Here is a 19,543-nt window from a genome sequence, read left to right as displayed (position 1 = left end):
GCGAGCGAGCGTCCTGCTAAGCTGTGACGCAAATAGACAGCGATTATCGCTGCCATTTGGACAGGTATTTGTATGAAAATAGGTAGACTTTTTTGGCGTAAGAAGAACGCTTGTGGGGCTAGAAAAAATACCCATCGGTAAAGATTCGCATGGCTACTATACGCATGACCGGAAAAGGATTGTTTCAAATAAAAGTTTCAATATCGAGTATTAGGCTTCGCTAATCGCCGGCCTTCCTAGGTCAACATTTTACGTTTGATAAGGTGTAAACGTTTTGAAAACGATCATCCGAGACGACCTTTCACATCTTTGGCAAAAGTTTGACTTGGAATATGCATAAGGCGCCACTGCTCTTTATCAAGGCTACAACCCTTCCGTTACAATGTCGACAAACCACCATCTTTAATACTGTGGGGAATTAATTCGGATACGTCTCGAGTGGACAGATTTAACTAGACTTGATAGATAAATTAACAGTGTGTTCCTTTGTCCTGTATTGGCCAATAAGTGATGTGGTAAGTACATGTGGTAGCGCCCTAAAGCACGTTTTTGCTACATTTAGTTACGTATCGAAAATGTTGTTAATTTTAACGAATATATTATTGTTTCAAGCCAAGAAAGCCTATTATATACTTTCCTTTCAACATCAACTTAATGATTGCACAATGCATGAACTATACCTACAGCCTACGTTTGCCTATTTTGTGGTCAGAATCAAATTTATCAGCTACAGACATTATGCCGCATGCATTCAAACCGGCTATCAGGACATTATTAATTTAAAGTGGAAGACCTGCTGCGTATAAACGCCTATAGGTTAACCCACTATTCTGGCGCAATTAAAATGAAATACATTGTAGCAAAAAAAAAAAACATCCATGATCGTACGATGAGCTCTTAGCCACTACACTCGACTATTTTAATACCGCACATAAGGGCCAATAAAAACCGAAAACATATCCGAAAACTATTTGATGCAACGTAAACAGCAATGTGTTCCCGTCAAAAAGCAATCATCTGATAAACGACGATTGGTAATGAGTTGTAAATATCCCGTTCACTACGGCTTCGCGCTGCTGGCATTGGTATGCACCCCCGTTATTGCGTCCCCAGCTCTAAACGACTGCTAAAAACCTGTATAGGACTCTCATGCACATATTCAACCGCTCACTTCCATCTATACGCCTAAATATTCTTATTCAGATACAGACGAGTGCATTTCCGCCTGTGATCATCCACGCCACTTGTTAATTCTTTCGTTTACACTTCGCCCTTTGATTTTCGCACGTCTCTATCGACTAGCCAAAGGTGCCGACAAAGAAAACAATGTCTCAATCGGAAAAAATCGTTACTCGAGGTTGGCTTCGGCCAGACACCAAAGCCGACAATCTCGTTGCCTGCGGAAAAACCGTACACTGGGCGTCCGTCAGCACTGTAGGAGGGTAGAGAGACATCTATAAATCAATATTTGTAATTTTAATAAAAGCTTATTCTATGTTAGCTTTCTGGGCATCCACTCTCCAGAACCTCTAGAACCCTTTTAACAGGCCCAAGGCAACACAGGAAGGAAGAAAACATTACGTCCCTGCCGTCAGAAGAAACGATGAGCGGGAATGGCGAATCACCATTCGAAGCCTTTAAGCCTTAAGTTGTCTTTGTAGTGGTCACTAACGGGGTTCCGCCGATCTGACTAGCGGTGACATATCGACCCGTCGACGTCGTCTCTTTCTCATGCTTTCGCTCCTCAGTGAAGAACTCTACCCACGTGCCATACTTTCACGCTCTGCTTTGTCTGGCCTCACACTCCGCCTGTTCGAAACCCTGAACTAGTCATTGCGAAAAAAATCTGGTGTTACTTTGCAGCTGTCCTGGATCACACCGCGCCTTACAAATAGAAGAACGATCAGTGTTTTCTCGGGCTGAAGCTACTGCACGCATACCAACGAGTTTCGTTGGATAGCAGCTTTTCGTTGGCCCAGTGTTTTGTTCAGTTCTGGGCATGGAAGCTGCACCAGACGGAGGGTGGCCGGAAGCCTTTTATCCTATTTTGCAATTTTTTGCAGTTTCGCAATTTAGGCAATTTTTATTTAACTTGTCTATTTTTTCAGCCGTTGTATTAATAGAGCTCCCCTCCATGAAAGGTTTTCCTAAGCGATAAACTACCATGGGAAACTGAACCTGGTAGTGCTTTGAGAAAAATACGAATAGGCCAAGTGTAGAAAGGGGAAATAAGCAAAATGACACAGAAAAATAAATCTACTCAAGTTCGATACCTATGCCCAATAGTTCATGACTACGGATAACATTGAACCAGTTCGATATGACTTGCGTTTTGGGAGCGGGTCCCACTCCGAAAATGAATAGATGCATTTTTCTAAAATTATATATATATGTATATATAAATATATATATATATTTTTTTTTTGATATGTATATATGAACTTAGTTATATATATACACATGTGAATTCAAGAGTGGATACCAAAAGAACACGATACAATATAATCTGCAATATACAAACAAGCCTTCGGTACCTTCCATATTCGACAGTTCAAGTTCTGAACAGACGCAAACGAAAGCTTGAAATTCACTCAGCAACTGCCCAGACAGTTTCAAACAGCTAACCATAGCGCATAGGAGCGTACCATGGTTGCCCCTTCAGGGGCCTTGGTTGTCAGCTGTCGTGGCGCACTCTGGTCGGTGCTTCCTGCGTTAACTCTGTTTTTGTGGCCAGGTCCATCCATTCTCGAACCACATACTTCACCGCCTATTGGCTGAGGCTTCGGTGTTCAAAAACGGAAACCCTCCAAGGATTGAGTTCTCTAGAGCTAAGGCTACAGCTTCTGGCCTTCGTCGACTCGGCGGTCGACCAAGCATCTCAAGCGGCCGTAACGGTCGGGGCAGAGAGCTAAAATGTGAACGAGGCGGCTAAGATAAAGACGTCACCGCAATTTGGCCCAATGGAAATAAATTGACAAAGTCTTCCAGCCATCCGCCATTTCAAGCATTCAAAACCGGTTCGAAGCTTCCCTACATCCCGTCGCTCTTCTCTTCTAAAGAAAAAGAGATACGAGGGGGAATAGCACGATTTTTTGATAACACACACGCAAATTTTTCGTCCCTACTTGACTGCTAGTGAAGCTAGATTTACCTGAAGCCGAGGAAGTACTCGCGCTATCGTGGCTTTTTGGAGTTATCTGGAAATAGGAAAACAAGGAGTTCCCAAAGAAAGACAAAAAAAGATACGTGGGCAGCTAGGGAAAAGACTTATGAGGAAATAAGAGATAGCAAGTTCTTACATCCCACTCTTCCTAACTCAAGTGTAGCCGTCGATGAATTTCGCTGGTATCTGTGTCCTAGTAGGTTCGATAAGAAAGGCATTCGGAAGGATCTACGCAGGCCATGAAAGGTGTTGTCACCACATAAGTTTCCATTTTTTGACCTCCCCTTACTTTGTCTCTTTTTCTTCTCGTTCTGGCTAGAACTCCTTTAACATATTCAAAAATCCCCATTATGGCTAAAAACGACGTGAAAGGTATTGGGGGCGCAAGAGAAACGCATTATTAATGACTGGAGGCAAGAATTGCTATTTAAAAAAAAAAGCAAATGCAGAGCGCAAAAAAAGGTTCTCGTTTACTATTTATTTTAGCATACATGGACTTAACAATATTAACATTTACTATCTGTTTGCCTTATAGAGACTTGTTAGTATGAATCCAAAAGCAGCTGTAGATGTTCCAACTGTACGCCATGAGACTACTTGAGTACATGCATAGGAGAGTAAAGGCCTACCCTGCACATATAACGTGGGACGGTGTTTCCGATTGAATGAAGTTAGAGGGTGAATTGGGACTACAGAAGGCGTACGGATGGCAGAGGACCCGGGGTGAAATAGCAGTTGAAGACGCGACGGACGCTTCTCATTTTCGACCGCCGAAACGCGTTGCTGGCCAGGTAAGACAAAGTGAAGCGCACTGCAATCCCTTGTGTACCGCCGTCTTGCCCCATAATATTCAACGACTTATCGCCGTCCAGCGAATAGCGGCGTACGTTAGACAACAGAATAGCGACTAGTGAGCGGTGAAACAACGTGCTCTGAACCACGAGTTGTGTGAGGCGGGTTGTTTCAATCACTGGAAAAGGAGCAACCAAACATCCGTATTTGGCGACCCTAGTTGCTATCGCTGCTTGAGTAACGTTCTCCGTTGACTCTGATTACGCTTCGTACGACTACCATTCTTTAACTAAGTTAGGCTAAGGACGTAAAGAGCCGAACCGGACGGGGATGCACAGCAATGATAGCCGACACACAGTCCTGTGAAGCCGGCCAGCATCGTGCGCGTTTAATTCTGCGTCCGCTGGTCGGTATGTTGCTCCTGTTCCACAAGATAGTTAGCCACGGACACCATATTGAGACGTAATTGCAGCGACGAGCGGTTAGGGCACAAATCAGTGGGTTTGAAGGGACGTCAGCTTGGAGGAGAGCAAAGGAAGAGGCAACTGGGGGTAGAAAGAATGTAGGAGCAAGATATTCTAGGCAACGCCTTTGTGTGCTTGAGATACATAGGCTGAGGCACATAGTGGCGCTGGTAGGTGTTGGAAACTGAGGGACACTGAGTTGAGAAGGAAAATCTCAGTGTGGACGCTAATCTGGTTAGGCCTGCGGGTTGGCCGACCAGGACACGAAACATGAAAAGGCAGTAAACCAACACACTGCGAGATTATGGGTTAGTCGGAGTTGTGCCTGCTGCTCGATTGTTTGGCAGTAGCGACAGTAGACGCACAAGCAAAAATGAACGTGGGCGAAAAGAACACGATATTCAAGCAACCGTGGAGAAAGCGTGTGGGAAAGAGGGAAGCTGAGAAAGAAGGGACATATGGACTGATGGACCGACGATAGTGTTGGACTAAGAACTGAAATGCTGCTTGCCCCGACCATACGAACAAGCAACATGAAGATTAGTTGCTCCGACCGCTTCTTTGACTGGCTGGCTGCCTAGCTTGCGGACCACTCACCTAACCGATGTAGCAACCCGCGGCGAGGTCTGCTTTCTCAAGCTTGTTCTCCTTATGGGATATCACAAAACGAGCAAAAGCTTCTCTACCTTAAGGACAGCGACATAGGACACTTCCGCTGCCGTTCCTGCTTGTGCCAGTAGCTTGCCTCCTAAGACTCCTGCCAGATTCGGTCAACTTGTTCGTCTCCTTCCCACTTTTTCTCTTTTCTTCTCCGTCTCGCTCTGATTTTTCTCTCCCGCATGATCCTACAGGACCTTATGTGACGCAGATTGTCTGTTTCGAGCCTTCTCTTTTGGGTAACGCACGGCCTCAGTGGCTACGATCGGCTACTACGAAAGACATTCGACCAATGGGGTTTCTGTTAGCGCTCCAACGTATGGCAGCCAGTCACCGCGGGAAATAGAGAAGCATAGCACACGAACGACAGAAGCCAGCAAAGAAATTAATATATATGGCTAGCAAAGTACGTCTTGATTGCCAATCAGAAGCCTGCTGGACCTGAAAAAGGATTGCCTCGACGAGTTGAAATACCTAAGCATGTCCCTTTGGTCTGTAATGGGGACCATGCGACGTGAGCAGTTATACAAATGTGGAGGTTGTGTCCGCCGTGCCGGATATAGCTTATCTGCGAGCAGCATGTATATACGTATGTATCTATTTCTATACAAGGTATTTCGAAATGCATTAACTGTCGAACGCTATGGAGTAAGTAATGTCGATGCTGCTTCCAGAGTTCTGGGCTAAAGCATACGAATTAAAAGGCAATGCATATTTCATTCAAAGGACGGGACAAAATTAATCTGTGAGCTGCATAGGCGCTATGGTTTGATCAATTATAAAATTTAGCAGGCGGGCGGGCCCAAGCGTCGTCAAACCCCAGCACAATGAAATCTCGAATGTCGCAAATACAAGGAATTTCTTTGTGTAAACCAAAATGCTCCCGTGTTTAAAGCAATCGATTCTTCCTTCTTGCCCTTTCGTTGGCCTAACAAAATCTACTCAAAAATATCTATATAACTTATAAAACAGTCTAATTTAGTCTGTTGGCATGGAACGTTGCAATTTACTAACGATACTGTTAGATACTACTTTATCATCCGTTTGCTAAGTACAGTCATTGCACCGCATCGATGTTATATAATACATTAATATATACTGAACTTTAGTCGTTAAGAATTTCTCCATATCGGACATAACCAATCGTATCGTAGCACTTGGCATGTACCATATCGTATTCGAGCATGTTGGTTTCATATACTAACGCGGCAATTCCTGCAATCCACCAGTTTTGACTTCGATTATCATCGTCTCGCTCTCCCTATCACCTCAGCCAGCTCCCACTTAAGTATCGAAGTTCCGCATTTGACTAGTACCGCATTAAGCACTCAATAATTATGTAGTGCAAGCCATTTACCACTGCTGACAACAGCGTGGCATCGCGAAACAATCGCTCTACCGGTACAGGATGCCATACACAGCCTACACGCAGCAGTGAAGGCGAATCCGTTTGTCTTTGGCATACGGTTGACGTATAGATGAACGCGACAAATCGCCATCCGTCGTTTTGTTTTCCGCCGTCAGATCCGGGTTCATCTATGACCCTCGGTAGCATCGGAGCAGGCGAAGCAGAGCGGGCAGTAATGAACGCCGCCTGGCCGTCTACTATCAGCCCGCCGGACGCCATAGCCAGCTGCAGGAGGTTCCATCTGCTAGTTCATTATTCTATGATGACGACAAATGGACAGACGGACAGGCAACGCTGCTGCGTAATCCGGCTGTAACCTGACGGAAGGCTCTCGAACACTTCGAATAAAATGGCTAGTTACGGCACTAGAACATAGGTTAAAACAGGTTGCGCGGCTCGGCCTGCTTTTGCAGCTTACGATTCAAAAACACGGCGACTACCGCGATAGCGACTTACCTCGGTCACCCGGAAGACCCAAGAGACTAAGAGCCGCGTGCCGTCTATCTCTGCTGACGGAGTAAGCGAGATCAGATAGCGAATTTCGTAAGAAGCCGAAGATTCAGACGGGAACAGACATCCAGGAAAAGAAGCGGGGATCAAGGGCTTGAGGGGTTCGAGAGAATATTCTACTAACTGCATCGGGGCTCAGGCGTACGCTCTCATGGATTCATTTTTGTTCCGTTTATTATTATGGTTACGATTATTGTTATTGCAAAGCACTGGTAATAAGGACAGCATTACGGCGAAGATATATCCCACGACCCGTTTTTAATATACGAATATGGATATACACATGTCGCTTGCAAGCCTCAACGCAATTGCATAGTTCAATTTAGCCCAGCGGTTATAAGTTGCGATTTCAACCGAATACCAGGGTCAATTAGGTGCAAAATAAGCTAGAGCCTCGTAAGCAGAGGTTAGAAACGGCGACGAAAGGAAGGGAAAGCTGTTTCATAACGACACGGAGATTACGCTTTTACAGTCGCCGGTGCCTGTGAACTTTGGGCAGCAGGTATAGCAGTTGGCCGGAACGTGCTAATTTCACATTCGAGATCCTTGTTGATGCTGAGTACGCCGGCGGCGTTGTCGAATTGTCCGCAGTAATTAGGCGCCGAGAAGATAGTGAGTAGTCGTTGATCGGCAAAAAATTCGTGGCCTCTTGTACAAAGCTGGTGGCCGCGACATATGAGGTCTAAATCGAAACGCTCCAGGAACTCCTCCACCTAATAAAGATAAGTATAGGTTTGTAAGTAGTTACAATTTAGTTAATTTATTTAAAAAAGCTAGAACGATTCGCGGTGTGTGTGTGTGTGTGTGTGTGTGTGTGTTGTATTTAGCGCTCTCACTTCCTAATAAGTAAGAGCGCTAAATACACAGGCTAGAAAGTTTTCATATGAAGTCTTATATCCATGTCTCTTATAAGAAAGGATTGGGCTAAATGGGCCAAAATATGCTTAAAGCAATTTGGGAAAGCGAAAAATGTTTATTGGCATATTCGTCAAAGACTTGATGCTGTGGCTGAAACGAATCTATTTACTCATATTTGAAATAATTTCAAACTTTATATAGTGGGGTCATATAGGCCAGATAATTTCGTATGAAGAAATCAGTCATTCAATAACACTAACGAGAAAATGCTTTCCTATCGACCAAAAGCTGTGATCATCAATTGAAAAGCCGGTGCTTTATAATCATTTATCACCAAGATAGGCAGGTCAAGATTTACCATGATTCATTTATCATAGATCCTAATATTCTGCTGCGTAGTGTGAAGCCGACCTTTGAATGGCCCAGGTATTGGCACACCTACGAGTTGCACTTTGTTTGTGAAGGATAGAGAACAGTAAGAACACGGGCACCGTTTTCGGTAGCCAACTTTGCCAGCTTGGAACCTGCCGTGGTTATGCATGATTCCGATTATCCATAGCGCATATTGATTTATGATCATAATTATCTGGAGTGCGGAGCATATTCTGATAGTATTTGTTTTGTCCAAACGACGCGCTTTCCAATAAATGTGGCTCGTTGGGAACAACGCCATGTAATACATTGAATGCAAAACGACGACGCTACAGCCCGAACTTCACTCCTATACACGTCCGTATTAGTTTCAGTTTTACTGTGAGATCATTTAGTTCTTTCTATTACCCTGCACAATCAGCATCGATGGAATCGGGTTTAATGTATGTTTAAATTGTAATGGCTCACATAGCCACGCCACATCCTACCACACTTCATCTCACTTTGGCCCATAGAGCCCCATTGTGACCATGTAAGTGTAATGACCTGTTTTTACTTCTTGAAAAATGCTTTGGGACAGGCAAAAACCTGTGATAGAAAAGCGGCATGGTCATTTTGATCTTTGACCGTTTAAAAATTCGAGTAAATGCTAAAGAGAAATTTGGATTTTTCCATATAACCCCACTTTTTTTTAAAGTTCGATAAAACAAGAAAATTCAGTAACGTAAATTGTACGAAATTTCTAACTCGCGTGACTCCTGAATGTTTTAGTATTAAATCTAAATCAACGTGCTCTTGCTAGAATCTAAATCAACGTGCTCTTGCTAGAAACAAACGGAGTGCCCCTGTATGGCCTCACTTTCTCCCATATATATACATATATATAGCTTGAAGGTTTTGAGGCGACATAGTTTGCAAGTAACCGCCTGTTGGTGAACTTTCTTACCGATACTAAGATCATATAAGGCCGCTGCTATTCACTGTGTAGTATAATAAAAAAACTTTCAAGATAGGAATAAATAATATCACCCCAAAACGCATAAATGAGAAAAAATTAGATCTGAAAAGGGCAATATTTGACATGTTGCAGATATTCGGCTTCCGAAATAGATTTCTCGGGAGATGCCACCGGCAAAGCCGCATCGAACATAGAAAAGCTTTTAAGAATTATAAAAAATTTTTCAGTCATCTAAAATAATAGGGAAGGCAACATCTACACACCTGTTTAGGTCCAAATACAACTGATATACCTCGTTCAAGGTTGTCGGTGAAATTTTCGGCCGCAGGATGTGGATCAGCCCAAAGAAGATCAGTGAGCAGGCCCTGCTTGGGAACTCTAGCAGGTCGTGGAATATCGCGTATCTGATCTAGGTTATGCAAACGGGGCGAGATGCCGCCATGCACACAAAAAATTTTCTCACCAACGACGGCGGCCACCGGCATATACGCGAAAGCAGAGCCAAACCGCGCGTAGATCTCCAAGTTGTACCTGATCAAGAGAGAGATAGACACAGGGACGTAGAAAGACACTTGGAAGGGTAACGTGCACGAGATTACGTCGCCATCGCCTTCCTTCTATAGAACGATAGATCGAAAATAAGATGCTGTCTGTGCGAAGCTTTACAACAATAGATTGTGGCCAGAACTCTACTTACCGACTAGTAACCTCTTGGAAGAATCCGTACCTTCTATTAACCGGCTGCACCTCATGATTTCCTCTTAATAAAAACACCGAGGTAGGAAAACGTACTTTAAGGGCAAATAACAAAGTTACTACTTCAAGGGACTGTTCCCCACGATCGACGTAGTCACCAAGAAACAGGAATCGCGTACCCGGCGGCAGTCCAGTTTGGTCAAGCAGTAGCAAAAAATCTCGAAACTGTCCGTGTAAGTCCCCGAATACTCGCAGTGGCGGAGATACCCGAAGAAGCATTGACTCTTCGCTGAAGACCTGCTGAGCTCGTCTAGTTACTTCCAGTAGTTCACGATTCGTGAGCTGTACCCGGGCACAGGATCCATCCGCGGTTTGTCTCGCTCCTAGTAATTTTGACAAGATACCATCGATTACGACGTTGTTGTTATTGTTGTTGTTGTTGTTGTTGTTATTATTGCTGTCACGTAATGTGGGCGCAGCTGGCGCAGGTGGCGCTGGTGCTACTTTTGGAGATTTGGGTGGAGCTGTTAGTGCTGCTGGTGTTGATGATACTGGCCCTGACATCGTTTTCCTAACGATAAGATTACCAGCCTAGGTCACTAACCAACCTCTCGAAACGATCTGGGTAAGGAAGGAGGGACTCACAGTGTCGTTTTTGATCGTAAGCTGCAATCATGAAGCTTGAAGCATAACAAAAGTTAAGCGCGAACAGTTATCTCGGACGAGTGTGGCAAAATCAAAAATCATTTACTTCATCATAGTGCGATGCTGCGAATTAATCCCAAATTCTTGTTGTTTGATATAACTGAGCCGAGGTCCGCGTTTGGGTCCTCACTAGTTTGATTCGTTTGTTTATTAGAGTCAGGAACACGTAGTGGTTCGAAACTTATCGTAGGTAAACTTCGTTTTGTGCATGAGTGCTGAGTGGCAGCACCATACGTAGAACTGAAGATATTCATTTAGGTATTAATCGAACAAAATGTAGATCGAAAATCATGACCGCACTTGAACATCGCCACTAAGCAGTTAGGACACGTATAGCTCAAAATAGAATTAACATCAAGCTGAACCTTAAATGTTGTAGCAATATAAAAAAAAAACATGATTTGCATACCAGTTTCCATTAAATACCTAATAGCGTTTGCCGACTTTCCGTTTCTTCAGAGGGCGAACGGCATCAATCAATTAATGTCTTGATTTGAAATTAGATTTCGGCAAATTCTGTTCCGGCCGTTTTTGGCTTGACTACGCTAAGAATTCAGTGAGGAACACCGCGCGATTTTCGACTGCAGTTGCTCGCAAAGCTTTAGCTAAAACTCTCACAACTGACAACGTACCTGATTTCTATTCAGTAACGAACGTTGTTTCTGTTTAAACCCTTATTGTCGCATAAGATTATCGAGATGAAAAAAGTATCTAGCCGAACTTGTCGATCAGGCCATGCGAGAAAGGCTTTATATACTATATTATAGCTGGAACCGTAGCCCTTAAAAATATTCCTACTTCGAACTTCGAATTAGAAGATAATACATAAGCTTCATCACCTGCTGCTCACTCTCGTCACCCGTCTCTGCTCTGTAGCCATTTTATCAGACCAATCAAAGTATACTAATCACACATTAGGTAGAGATCAAAACAGGCGCGGTAAATGACGCTTATGGCAACATGATATAATAGAGTAGACGATGTGTGTGGGGTAGCCCGGAATCCATTTTCGCCTTCGGACAGATTTACTGTCAACAATTGTCTATTTTCATTGCCACGATATGGCAAGTGGTAATGGTGACAGCAGACTGAAATTGTAGCCTTCAACATCTACAATAGGGTATGGCGCGCACATACGAGGACAGACACACAATTGAGATGACTTGCCTCAAGTCAACCGGTCTGAGCAGCTGAGCCTCGTCGTTCGTTCAAATCGTCCATTTGAAGATCATCGTCCTATCGAACGTATTACCGCTTGACGCAACCGACTATGCTGGACTTGAAATGATGGGTTTCGCCAAAGCAATTGGCAAAAAATAGTAGGTTGGGTTTGTATTTTTTCCGCCCAATGCAGCATTGAAGTCAAAGTAACGATTTATAGTTTCTGTCAATTAGACACTGAAACGTATATAACATTCAGTTATAAGCAGACGGAATTCAACGTGTACACATTGTTTCAATTTTAAGAGAGCAATTATCAGTAGACTTGTAGATAAAGCGGTCGTTGATTGCAAATAATTATCAAAATTGAAAGATAAAAAATATTTCGTTTATCAGTAGAGTATTTATATAAGCGTTTATAAGGACTTTTCACTTATTGCTAGATAATCTGAATACAAGTGATAATTAAAAAATTATTTGCTTGCTACTCTCATCAGGCGCATGGTGCGTATATAGCGCCGCACTATGATCGTACCAACGTTCCCCAATGAAGGAACTATTGCTTCAAAAGCATACATATTCTATGTCAAATGAGAGTTACTTTAGACGTGTTCCTCTAAGTAAAGTAAAACAAAGCAGTCCTGGTCATCTTAACCGAAATAAACGTTTATTTATTTAACCGACCGCACTACGATGAAACCCGTTCTAAAGAAGAACTATATATCTGCAAATGAGTCAGTGTTTGTAAATCATAAAATTTCTGTGCTTTTTCATTTTTAAAATTACTGATTATTAGATCCTTTATTGTGGTACACATACACGGTCAGAAACATACAATCCGCTTGATCTTTTTTCTTATTTGATTATCTTCCTATTTGACTTCACATTCTCCGTCTTGGATTGAAAACAAACTAGTCGGTTCAGTAAAATTGAACAGTTGAACATTAAAAAAATGTCCGTTTTTTGACTAACGCTCTACCCGTATCGATCGCAGCCGCATCGGCATCGATGAAGCCATCATCATTTTGAAATTCCGGAACATCAATTCGGCTGATGCCATCCACCGTCAGTTAGTTATTGGCCAACGGCCACACCAAAGCTAACGAGGAAGACAATGAAGCAGACGCGGCAGTAAAACTGTGGCGGTATCAGGGTGAACGCCGGTAAAGTTGAAGACTTCGGCGACTTTGCAGTAGCGGGCTCAGCGCAGTGGCAACAACACAGCCGTGATTTCCTTACTAACGGCGTACGAAATTCAGCCGAAAGAAGGCTACTGACGTCGAGCTGAAGACTTGGAAGGTGAAAAAACGGAGGTGACCATTAGAAGAGACGTTGCTCATCACGGAGAGAACGGCTAACCGGTTCTTCAGTCTTTAATACGTCTTCGGTTGTTTCAGCGGTTCTCCATAGTTTAATTCGCTCTGCGAGATGCTGCTGTGGTGGATAGTTTGCCGGCTTGCTGATTGTGCCCTGTAGACCTTCAATACCGGTCGATCGACTATCGAAGCTTTTTCTTCCGCTGGTTTGTTGTATTGAAGATAAAGAAAAGGTTAGCATCAAAGCTAGCTGGCTTTTCGTGACCGGTGTTTTATATAGTGGAGGCAGACTGTTGGAGTCCGGAGGTGTGGAGGATAAAGTGCATTGGGGCTGTGTAGAAGAAATTCAACCGAAGCGGCTTTCTTACAGCGACAAACGTTTTTTAGTCAGAATGATCGTGGAAATTGAGAGAGATCCAAAAGGGTAAGAAAGCGGTAATAAATATGGTTCAAATTTTGTGTGTAGTATGGAAGGAGCACAGATGTTTTTGCGAAAGTAATTTAATGGTACAACAACTATAAAAACAGGAGCTTCGGAACCGCTAGGTGACTACGAATACGTTCTTGGGACGGTGTAATAAGTAAAGTGCTTGTCCGCTAATCTTGAGGGACACGTGGTGGTCTGGGTTCGAATCCGAGCGTAGACACACAATTAGTTTCGTGCTGTGAACCAGGCGTCTGATGAAATGCCTGTCGGCGGTACCGGATGTGAAACTCAAAACATTTAGGTGACTACAGATACAAACTGAGTATTCTAAAGATATGGATACTGTTGTGTGACCGCTTTAGTACCTTTAGACAGCTTACTTTGGTTCATAGCCAAATCAGAAGAGATGCAGGATCATTTTATGCAAATAAATAAATGTTGCTATGTGATGAGCTGTGAATTTGTGTTGAACGATTTTATATATCATGGATTTTTATTATGTAAAAACTTTTTACTTGAACAAGCAAAAATAATTTATATCTACGTGCCATTGTTACATCTTTAGCGTGCATGCTCGAATTCAGATGTTAACTAAGAAATACATCTGAGTCAATATTGGTACTTAAAAATTGGTTAAAAGCTTACTGATATAGCTAGTGGTGATAGAGGTTCTGCACTCTTTATATACAACAACGAATAGCTTATTCGGGAACAGCGCTGTTAGCAATTTCTTATTCATCAAAATTTCACAGTACTCCGTTCGTTATGTGCCAAACGAATGATTATCTTGCATCATCACAATCATACAGACTGCTAACTTAACAAATGATTGCAGGTTCAAAACCGAGTCGAGGCCATAAAACATAATTTTTTGCATTAATCTAATGGCGTTTTCATTAGTAAAGAAGTGTTCTGTGGTCAGATTTTTATGGGACGTTTATATCAAAATAGGTATTGACTATGTCTTGCAAATCAAGAAATAAGTACGATATAACAGATATAACGTAGAATGCGGAAAAATATTGGCCATATGTAAAAAAACAGGATATAATCCACTTCATTGTATCATCATGTTGATATTACAGAGATACGATTTTATTTTTTTCAAAGTTCGTAAAATCTATATTTATAGCTATATTAGGCTTTGACTAAATGTTAGCATTTGGCCCTGCGCCTCTTGACGACATGTTGACAAATCTGTTGCCATATCTTATTCCTATAATAACTGATATCATAATGTTCAAAATTCAGCGGACGTTTGAGCTGGAGCACCTGACCTAGCCGTTGTCGCACGCCACCGGATCGGTCAGAGGCATTATGATATACGAACACTAAATAAAGGGTGCTCCTGGATTTTTTTTTGACAGCAGTTGCGTGCATATATTCTGCCCAAAGGTGAATCTAACAAAACAAAACCAAAATAAAAACAAAGACAAAAATAAAAAATATAAAAAAATCTAACAAATAGTCACTCTCAAAAATCTCAACCCTTTTATCATAAACACGTAATAGCTATTAGTTGCTAGGCCATTCCTTTTAGCTAGGCATGAGCAAACAAGAAAAAAGAAAGGAAGAGCTCATATCCGTCTCCATTTTGCTGGCGATTTTATTAACCATCTATCAACCTATAGTAAAACTAAAATGCGTGTGTTAGATGTATTATGCCAGTATATTTGTTGTTTAGCGTAGTTCAAGCAGTTAGGGTTTTTACTCCAAGTACTGTATCGTTGAAGGAAAACGAGCAAATATATTGGTTTGCAATTTAAACATTTACCTAAAAGAGATCCCTTACATTGTCCACTAAAACAGCTAAGAGAGAGAGCACAGTTTGTTAGCGTGTTTTTCAGTCTCGAAAGTTTCATTCGGAGACCACGTAGAATTTACGCTGCGTTCCGAAAACATATCCATAATAACCGGGTTCTAGAATTTCTGCAAAAACTATATAAATTTACATTACATTCAAATCATATAGAAACGCAAAAACAATTTTCAGTTATATAATCCTGTTAAAGATTGGCATATCAACGATAATGGGAAAAACCGAAACATACGTAATAGGCCGATTTACTGGTTTTCTCTCATTGTCCAATATGTGAATGGTTTCCTGCTGTATATGTATCATATTCCAATATAAAGCTGAAAGATGGTCATGTACGGCTACTTTTGCACGCTTTAACACGTTGTTGGTTAACGACCGAATGGTAATAATAATAATAACAGAATCCTTGTAAGTCGTGCTCACTATGCCATGTAGTATATATTCGCTTCAGATTACGAGCTGATTCGTATCGAGCAAAGCCAGACCGTTTGGTCCACAAAAAATAAAAGGTCGAATCACTGCTCGTATTCTTACAGGGCTATATAATTTTGTTAGATTTATCTGGTAAACTGCAGTAAACCTTTACATTCTCATCATTCTGTCCATGTATTCATCTACCCCGATAAATATAAGTTACATTTGCAGAACCTCGAAAGATTATATATATATTATGCTTTTCTTTTATTTCAGCTTAGGGCGAGAAAATGGAGAAGTAGCAACACTGGTTGAAGCGCTATTACATGAACGAGCTTCGGCAGAAATCTACGACGACTTCAGCGGAACAGCTTTAGAAGGAATCGTAAATAAAATCGTCATCGACAAAAGCGATAAGAAAATTGTTCCCGTACGTAGTCCAACATTGAAGTATACCATAATTGTCTAGACCGCAAGCATATGACAGCTTTTCTTAAATATTAAGCTTTATTTGTATAAAATGGCTGATGAAACAATTAAAAAAATTAAAACTTACCGCCCAGTTATATGCTATATCTGCTATTAATTCAAAAAGGCTATCGTTCCTTAAATTTAAGGAATATTTCATGTGTTTCAGTCTTACCACTACTACACTCTCAACACGGATGGCTTCGGAGCTGAATTTATCGAGTCCGACTCTACGTGCCTTAATGCCGCCTACGTATTTACACTGCCCTGTAAAGAATTTGATGGCATCTGGGAAAACCTGCACTTTGATTCAGAAATTAAGAACAATGTAAGTAAATTCAATTGTTTCGACAATTTTCGCCAGGGAATAGAGTCAGCAGTGGTTTTAAATGACTATGTGTTGTGCGGCGAAATCAAAGTTTGCTAGATTAGTGGCCGTTATAGTAAAATAAATAGAAATTATTCAAAAGCTACTCATGACGCTGTTCACAAGTCACGAGGCGTAACAGTTACTAGCGTGCGATTTTTCCTTGCTTCTCACTTTTATTGCCCCTCTTGTTTGCAGTTGCTGGACTACTTGATGAAGGCGCTCCTATTCGCGGAACGGGGCGTTGACCACAATGTGATCTCCTTCAATAAACTTGTTCTCCTACATGGTCCGCCCGGTACTGGCAAGACTTCGTTGTGCAAAGGTGTCGCACAGAAACTGGCCATCCGATGGACGCCTCGGTTTCGTACTGGTCATTTTATAGAAATTAACGCCCATTCACTTTTTAGCAAATTTTTTTCGGAGGTTAGTAGCCTGAAACTATTCGCTGGCATTTTATCCATGCACAATCATCTACATATAGAAACAGACGGCAGAGTTATTTGAACCATTGATGACCAAGTGAAAGGCCGCTGCTAGCTGTGTTAAAAGTGCATTCACAAAAGCCTATCTGAACTCTAAAATGTTCCTCTCCAATTTCTGTCCCATTAGAGCGGTAAGCTTGTGCTAAAGATGTTCGAGAAGATCGAGGAAATCGCTAGCGATGAGGCGGCGCTCGTCTTTATTCTCATAGATGAAGTTGAAAGCCTCGCCCACTCCCGAGCAGCAGCTGCAGCAGGCAGCGAACCTTCCGACGCAATTCGAGTGGTCAACGCCGTCCTTACTCAGTTGGATCGACTCAAAATGTAAGCGGTCAACATGCACGAGAGATACGAAAGAATCAAGCGGAACTTCATTGTGAAAGCAAATTATACGGATGTTTTTTCTTCTTTTTTCAGTGAATTTTTTAATCATATATCTTTTAGTTTGTAAAAAAATATGTTTATTACTGCTTTCAACATTTGTGTCGTATTTTATTTGGTTTTACTTTACAGGCTGCCAAATGCTTTAATCTTGACGACGTCGAATGTAGAAACTTCGATCGATGGCGCGTTTGTTGATCGGGCAGATCTCTGTGTGTATATCGGGCATCCTTCACCACCAGCCATTTCAAAGATTCTTGCATCTTGCGCTAAGGAGCTAATTAAGGTATACTTGCCAGTTCTAGTGAAATGGAAAATCAAAAGTACTCCTACAGAAAGGTTGAGTCCATTTAAATATGTTTCGAAAAAATAAAATATTTGAATAATCATAGAATACTGAAAAACATTATAAAGGGAACCCATAATGGTTGCTTTAAGAAAATTTAAAACTTAACGGCGTTTGGGTTTGATTAGGTTATTCAGAATGCTTTTTGTAGATCTATGTTTTGTATATATATTTAATCCAATATGAATTGTACCCTTGCTCAGTCCATAGACCAAACGTGACCTTATCGCATGAAGTTATGACGAATCGTTTTTCAAGTTAAACTGATTTAAACTTTGATTTTAGCGGAATCTTTTAGAAGACAAGGCGTTTGCCGAGAGTTCGGAGTTCGCGAACATTTGGACGGAGATTTGCCGATTATCCGTCGGAGTTAGTGGACGTTCCTTGAGGAAGCTGCCTTTGCTGGCATTTTGCGAGGGTCATAACCCGATGCCGATGGCTTTGTTCCTTGACGCCCTCTTCAAGTTGGTCAAATCAAAAACAGCAGAAAAGAAATTGTCCCAAACTCATCACATGTTCCAGTCTATTAGTCTCGTGTAATGCAGCCAACACTACTAGTAGAATGTTAGTATATTTATCGCTGATTTCCACTCTAACATACATATGTACGAATTAGCCATATCATAAGGAAGAACGAGGTCGAAGAAAGCTGAAATGATATTCTACTTAGTTCGCGTGTAGATTTACGATGCCCGTTTGGAGAGGTTTATCAGAATGTGTGCGCTCTTTATATTGCGTGTCTTAAAAGGAGAGAAGTAAATCAGGAGAAACTAATATGGTCGTACTAATACTCCGTTATTGTTGCGGGAGGTTGCAAGGACTGAATTGGGCACAGACTGCTAATAAAATTAGGAGTCAACCGTCTTCACTCGTCACTGATTGTCATTGAACAGATACGCGCGTAGCCTTTTGTTCTATTAAGTGACCACTTTGGTGATATTTTAAGTGTGTGGCTCATATAAGTACTAATTGAAATAACCTTATACAGCACTTTTTAAGGAAAAGAAAACCGTAGATATTCCAAAAATCCGAAGGATATGCACAAAAATTGCAATTAAATGAAGACAGAAGAATATGAAATGTTTAAAATATACTCGAACTTGTAAAAGTAGCAAGCGAAATGGAATTTTGTAAAAAGTTGTGTTATTTCAGCAATGATTTATAATAAAATCCTCTAATATTCGCACGACTATTGGATAATATCTCTCCATTTATTCATTTATCTATTAAATGTTTCATAGATTGGTACGACTTGTTTCGTCCAGTTCTGAAGAACACAACCAATATGTAAGGCCTTTACAAGAGAATATAATCACACTATTTAGAATTCACGTTGTTCGAAAATAGGTGCAGTCTTTGGATAAGATATATTTCAGTTTCACGTAGCTTAACTTACAAGTGCCATCGATGACTATTTGTACATAATCTAACTTGCGTAAATAAATTCGTGACCACTTTTGAAGATTACTCAAGTGTTCTTAGTAATAAGCACAGTGTACACTGTACTTCAGAAACCTTTGCTTATTCATAGATAATAAAATAATAATAATAATTTATATTACTATAACACGCAACTTTTATATGCTCTACGGAAAATCGCGATTTGCGCCTTCATTTAGTCACAAAACACTGTTTAATATAAGCTTCTGTAGAAATACAAACTCGATATTTGTAGCACCTATTAGACTTTTCTATACACATGCAATATGTTCGGTACTCTCAAAAAATAACCGTCGTAAAACCTCTACCAAATATAGAGTATCGCAAACCACCTTGCCT

The 19,543-nt window shown here is 41.4% G+C and overlaps 2 protein-coding genes across 4 annotated transcripts; one reads left to right on the top strand and one right to left on the bottom strand.

Moving 5' to 3' along the window:
• Positions 1 to 3,621: 3,621 nt before the first annotated feature.
• On the bottom strand, positions 3,622 to 11,170 carry LOC111249556 (uncharacterized). 2 transcript variants are annotated; one of them, XM_022803562.2, is made up of 3 exons: positions 9,880 to 11,170; positions 9,475 to 9,713; positions 3,622 to 7,707 (listed from the first exon to the last, which is right to left on the bottom strand). In XM_022803562.2, the coding sequence occupies exons 1-3, from the start codon at positions 10,440 to 10,442 to the stop codon at positions 7,589 to 7,591; spliced, it is 921 nt and encodes a 306-aa protein (XP_022659297.1). In that variant the 5' UTR covers positions 10,443 to 11,170; the 3' UTR covers positions 3,622 to 7,588. The 2 variants fall into 2 exon arrangements, with proteins under 2 accessions (XP_022659297.1, XP_022659296.1); XM_022803561.2 differs by having other exon boundaries at positions 9,446 to 9,713; positions 9,880 to 10,880.
• Positions 11,171 to 12,633: 1,463 nt separating this feature from the next.
• pch2 (pachytene checkpoint 2 protein) lies at positions 12,634 to 19,231 on the top strand. Of its 2 annotated transcripts, none has more exons than XM_022803559.2 (7): positions 12,634 to 13,788; positions 15,997 to 16,150; positions 16,358 to 16,516; positions 16,754 to 16,981; positions 17,168 to 17,361; positions 17,551 to 17,704; positions 18,050 to 19,231. In XM_022803559.2, the coding sequence occupies exons 1-7, from the start codon at positions 13,742 to 13,744 to the stop codon at positions 18,302 to 18,304; spliced, it is 1,191 nt and encodes a 396-aa protein (XP_022659294.1). In that variant the 5' UTR covers positions 12,634 to 13,741; the 3' UTR covers positions 18,305 to 19,231. The 2 variants fall into 2 exon arrangements, with proteins under 2 accessions (XP_022659294.1, XP_022659295.1); XM_022803560.2 differs by having other exon boundaries at positions 12,721 to 13,484.
• The last annotated feature ends 312 nt before the right edge of the window (positions 19,232 to 19,543 follow it).

The sequence above is a fragment of the Varroa destructor genome, unplaced genomic scaffold, assembly GCF_002443255.2.
Source record: "Varroa destructor unplaced genomic scaffold, Vdes_3.0 BEIS01000004.1, whole genome shotgun sequence".
In the NCBI taxonomy this organism is placed as follows: Eukaryota; Metazoa; Arthropoda; class Arachnida; order Mesostigmata; family Varroidae; genus Varroa; species Varroa destructor.
The sequence above is the reverse complement of the archived record's forward strand: the minus strand, read 5'-3'. Positions and strand labels throughout refer to the sequence as shown.